Below are 6,000 nucleotides of genomic sequence, written 5' to 3' on the forward strand. Positions count from 1 at the left end.
GCTGCAGAAGAATTTATTAATTGTTTTTATTTTTTACTTTTATTAAATCAACATAAAAAAATACAAGATACACTTACAATTGGTGCACCAACCTGAAAAACCTCCCTTTTTCATGACAAAAAAATAACATCCGCCAGGCCGCGGGACAAATTATCAAGCGTTGACCGGTCAGCAGCTACAAAAAGGTTGGGGACCACTGCTCTAAATGACAAGAATGCTCTACTGTTTTAAGTATTTTGTGCAAAACACAAGTCAAAGATCCTTTATATAACAGGAGCACTGCCTTTTTTCAGGATTGTTACGAATACAAAAGCAATCTACGGTTTTTTTAAGGCTTTACTGCCAAAACACTAGTCAAAGATCCTCTATATGACAGGAGCCTTGACTACAAAAACTACAGCGCCCTGCTCTTGTTTCAAGGCTCTACTGTCAAAACACTAGTCAAAGATCGTCTAAATGACAGGAGGCTTAACACTACTCCTCTCTCAGGTGGGAGTAGGACAGGAGGTGAGGCTTCAAGAGTGGTTCCATCAGCCCCAGGACGTGACGAGTCCACGGTACGATCTAGTTTTAGACATCCGATGCGTGACAGAAGAGGACTTCCGAGTCAGCTGGGATAGGCTACGGGTTAAAATCTTGTCCCGCCTCTGCTCTTCAGGTACGACCCCGACAGCGGCCATGACAGCGGCGCAGAGGACGGCCAGGACCCGCCTCCCTTCTGCTTCCTCACTGTCGGCATGGGCAAGCTCCTCCTCCCCCGAGGACACGCCCCCCACAACCTGAGAGACTGTAGGAGCGTGGCCAGCTCGCACAAGGCCACGCCCCCTTACACGGCGCCCCTGCCGCCCAGACTGGGCGTGTGTCTGGACTGCGACGAGGGCCGCGTGGCCTTCTACGACGCCCACTCCCTGCGAGTGCTGTGGGAGGGGCTTGTGGATTGCTCGGCTCCCATGTGTCCCGCCTTCTGCTTCATCGGCGGCGGCGCCCTCCAGCTGCAGGACCTGGTGGCCAGTCGCAGCATTGAGGAGGAAGCAGAGCCGCCGGCATTGAACGCCAAATCACGAGCTACCAAGCTAAGTAAAGGAAGTGGAATGTAGTAGGTACACACAAAAGTATTTGGACACTTTTTTGGGTAATTAATCATTTCAACTTTGTGGAAATTCATTTACCACAACAAATTAACGGCGATAAACGAGGGTTTGCCGCCGGGGCGCCCAAACTTTTTCCACTGAGGGCCACAGACAGAAAAACTGAAGAATGCGGCAGCCATTTTGGTAGTTTTCCCCTTTAAAACAAGTACAAAATATAGATTTTATTTTTAAAGAACTAGAAACTTCTTGACGAGCCAAAGCCAAACTGACATGCGAACAGTTAACACGCTGACCAGGAAAAATATAAACAAAATGAGCTAAAAAAAAAAAAGCCAGCATGCTAACAGCACTGTGCTAACATGCTAGCAATAACACGCTTATGGTTAGCATTAATGAAATACCAAATTTTTTCACACCTGCTAAATTAGCTGAACCTCTCACGCAAATTTTAGCATGCTAACATCCTAAATGTTACATGCGCCAAGTACCAATATATATTTTTGGGGAGAATCCATCCATCCATCCATTTTCTACCGCTTATTCCCTTTCGGGGTCGCGGGGGGCGCTGGCGCCTATCTCAGCTACAATCGGGCGGAAGGCGGGGTACACCCTGGACAAGTCGCCACCTCATCGCAGGGCCAACACAGATAGACAAACAACATTCACACTCACATTCACACACTAGGGCCAATTTAGTGTTGCCAATCAACCTATCCCCAGGTGCATGTCTTTGGAAGTGGGAGGAAGCCGGAGTACCCGGAGGGAACCCACGCATTCACGGGGAGAACATGCAAACTCCACACAGAAAGATCCCGAGCCTGGATTTGAACCCAGGACTGCAGGACCTTCGTATTGTGAGGCAGACGCACTAACCCCTCTGCCACCGTGAAGCCCTCTTGGGGAGAATCAAGTACCAAAATATGACTGAGGTTTATACCTTCAAAATGAGCTTTAAAAAAGCTAGCATGCTAATTGGTATCAGGTAAAAAATGTTTTGATGCTAAAGGTAAATAACTACAAAATTAGTTTGAAAAAAGTTAGCACACTAACGTAAGCATGCTACCAGGTATCAAGTAACAAAATGTATAACGGCAAAAAAAGCTAGCATGCTAATATTTTTTTATATTTTGTAGGTATTCTCACTAAAGGTGAATACCTACAAGATTACCTTAAAAGAAAGCTAGCATACTAACGTAAGCATGCTAACAGGGATCGAGTAAAAAAATGTTTGATGCAAAAAAAGCTAGCATGTTAATATTTTTTTTATATTTTGTAGGTATTCTCACTAAAGGTGAATACCTTACAAAATTAGCTTAAAAAAGCTAGCATACTAAGGTAAGCATGCTAACAGGAATGGAGTAACAAAATGTTTGATGGCAAAAAAGCTAGCATGCTAATAATTTTTTATATTTTGTAGGTATTCTCGCTAAAGGTCAATACCTACGAAATTAGTTTTAAAAAGCGCTAGCATACTAACGTAAGCATGCTAACAGCTATCGAGTAACAAAATGTTTGATGGCAAAAAAATCTAGCATGCTAATATTTTTTTATATTTTGTAGGTATACTCGCTAAAGGTGAATACCTATGAAATTAGCTTAAAAAAGCTAGCATGTTAACAGTTATCAAGTAACAAAATGTTTGATGGCAAAAAAAAGCTAGCATGCTAATATTTTTTTTCACATTTTGTAGGTATTCTCACTGAAGGTGAATATCTACAAAATTAGCTTTAAAAAAGCTAGCATACTAACGTAAGCATGCTAACAGGTATCGAGTAATGACAAAAAAAGCTAGCATGCTAATATTTTTTTATATTTTGTAGGTATTCTCGCTAAAAGGTGAATACCTATGAAATAAGCTTAAAAAAATACTAACATACTAATGTAAGCATGCCAACAGGTATCGAGCAACAAAATGTTTGTCGCCCAAAAAAATAAAAGCTAGCATGCTAATATTCGAATGCTAATGATTGTCGGGCTGCAAAGGGCCCCCAGGCAGCATTTTGGGCAATATACTGTATTACCCAATGATGCCAATTCAAAACTCCCGATGCCACTTAGGCATTAATCAAACCAGTAAACATAACACAACTAATGGACAAAAATGTATATAAAAATGTTTTTAAGACATTATATCTTTGGGGGATAGGACCGGCTACACTATAAACATAAATAGTGCCGTTGTTCTAAAAAAACGACCACAAATCTGTCGTGATGACGGGGGTCAAGTGATGCTAAATTAGCCATTATCTCAATGGGCTTTTGAATGGACATCATACCCGTGACGTCATTTAGTCCATCAAACTATAACAAGCAAACAACGACCACGTTGATGATCAGCTTGAAGTGACCGCTTACCGATATCACAGAGTCCGTGTACCAATAGTGAACTCCATCTAGTGGTACGTAAAAAAAATATCACTTGATTAAAGTACAGTGTTTTATTTTGCTATATTCAAACAGTGTTACAGTTCAAAGTGTGTAGTGTCACAATGGCCAAAAATAGTAAAAAAAAAAAAAATCGTGTTACAAAAAAACAGACTTGTTTTTAATTAAAACTTAGGGTTTCTACCTTACTGTATTTTAATGGGTGTCATTATGGTGGTACTTTGAGAGCAACGTTTTTTTCTGAGGTGGTACTTGGTGAAAAAAGGGGCATAGAGTATTTATGCCAGGGGCTGGCCTTGCCCTCACTCGCAATGAAAGTGTCCAAATACTTTTGATGATGATTTTTTTCAAAACTATAAGATTTGATTTATCTCGCAAAAAAAAGTGTACCATCAATGTTCCAACTAAAGCCGGGGTATTGTTGATTTAAACTGCAAATTGGACAGGGTGTTAAGTGGAAGCAGCTAATAATTAAACTCATTGAATATGCGATAAAGTCAAGTTTATTTGTAGATTTTTTTCTTAAAATAACTGAATTTTGTATTTTTGTAATCTAAAAAAAAACAACTACATGTCCTTTTATCAAGCCTGGGTGATATGGCTTAAAACTGTATCGCGATTAGAGGTGCAACGGATAAAAAAAACTCACGCTTCGGATCGATTCTCGGATCAGAGTCACGGATCGGATAATTTTTCGGATCAGCAAAAAAAAAAAAAAAAAAAGGACAAGACAAACAGAAGTTTTGTCTTTTTGTTTATTAACACTTTTAAAGGCCCACTAAAAACCCACTACTACCCACCACGCAGTCTAATCGTTTATATATCAATGATGAAATATTAACATTGCAACACATGCCAATACGGCCTTTTTAGTTTACTAAATTGCAATTTTAAATTTCCCGGGAGTTTCGTCTTGAAAACGTTGTGTAATGATGACGTGGACGCAAGACGTCACGGGTTTTTAGGAAGTATGAGCGCTGCGCACACACACAGCTAAACGTCGTCTGCTTTAACTGCATAGTTACACAGTATTTTGGAGATCTGTGTTGCTGAATCTTTTGCAATTTGTTCAATTAATATGGGAGAAGTCAAAGTAGAAAGATGTAGGTGGGAAGCTTTAGCCTTTAGCCACACAAACACACGGTGATTCCTTGTTTAAAATTCCTGGAGGTGAAACTTTACTATGGATTAGAGCCCGGTCAAGCGAACATGGATCCCGACTACATGTCAACCAGCAGGTTTTGGTGAGAAAGTTGTGGTTAAAAAGTCGCTTCTTACTGTCACATGTGGGTCGTATTTTAATGCGGGATCGTTCCTCCAGTGCAAACATAGACAACAACGTAAAGGTAAGGTGATTTAATAACAAAAACACTGGTGCAAAAACAGATGACAAGACCAAAAGATATGCATACCGAAACGCACAGAAGCTAATGCTAACATGAGCACAGGATCAGGGAACAAGAAATCTAGAACAAACCAACGTAACAGTTGCTTACCGCAAACAAGGGACCAAGACCGACTGACGGGACAAGGCAGGCTTTAATAAGAAAGTAATTAACAAAAACAGGTGTGCGTCTGGAACCAGCAGCAGGTGAAATTAATACGTTACCATGGTGACCAAACTAACTCACAAGGTGCACAAACAACAAAGGGAGTCCAAACTAACAGAAAATAACTAAACTAAACATGATCCAGACCACGGATCATGACACTTACTGGTGAAAAGCTGAGCTTGTGCCGTCCATAGCTGCCGTCGACTTCCCTGAGACACTGCGTGTCAAAACACCCGTGGACGTACACCTTCGACTATCAGGTACTATTTAACTCACTAAAACACTAGCAACACTATAGAAAGATAAGGGATTTCCCAGAATTATCCTAGTAAATCTGTCTAAAAACATCGGAATCCGTCCCAATGCAATCGTGTTTTTTTTTTTTTTCTAGTCCGTCGCTATCAATATCCTCAAACACAAATCTTTCATCCTCGTTCAAATTATTGGGGCAATTGTCGTTTTCTCAGTCCAAATAGCACTTTTTGTTGGAGGCTCCCATTAAAATAAATTTGAATATGTGAGGAGCCATCACAGTTGTGACGTCATCGTCTGCGACTTCCGGTAGAGGCAGGGCATTTCTCTTAACACCGAAAGTTGCAAACTTTATCGTGGATGTTCTCTACTAAATCCTTTCAGCGAAAATATGGCAATATCGTGAAATGATCAAGTGTGACACATAGAATGGACCTGCTATCCCCGTTTGAATAAGAAAATCTCATTTCAGTTGGCCTTTACATTATTTAATCAAAATACATAATATCAACTTAAAGTGCACAAGGCATTATATCGTATTTTTAACATTCCATCCATCCATTTTCTACCGCTTATTCCGTTTGGGGTCACGGGGGGCGTTGGTGCCTATCTCAGCTGCATTTGGGCAGAAGGCGGTGTACACTCTGGACAAGTCTCTACCTCATCACAGGGCCAACACAGATAGACAGACAACATTCACACTCACATTCACACACTAG

The 6,000-nt window shown here is 40.8% G+C and overlaps 1 protein-coding gene across 1 annotated transcript in view; it reads left to right on the top strand.

Annotated features, from left to right (window-relative positions):
- Nucleotides 1-3,972, top strand: part of trim46a (tripartite motif containing 46a) — a 30,084-nt gene extending 26,112 nt beyond the window's left edge. Inside the window, exons 11-12 of the mRNA XM_061881971.1 lie at nucleotides 490-557; nucleotides 659-3,972. Of these exons, the coding sequence (XP_061737955.1) occupies nucleotides 490-557; nucleotides 659-1,097 (507 nt within the window). The 3' untranslated portion in view covers nucleotides 1,098-3,972. The remainder of the gene's footprint in view (nucleotides 1-489; nucleotides 558-658) is intronic.
- Nucleotides 3,973-6,000: the final 2,028 nt, after the last annotated feature.

This window comes from Nerophis ophidion, linkage group LG21, assembly GCF_033978795.1.
Source record: "Nerophis ophidion isolate RoL-2023_Sa linkage group LG21, RoL_Noph_v1.0, whole genome shotgun sequence".
Classification (NCBI taxonomy): domain Eukaryota; kingdom Metazoa; phylum Chordata; class Actinopteri; order Syngnathiformes; family Syngnathidae; genus Nerophis; species Nerophis ophidion.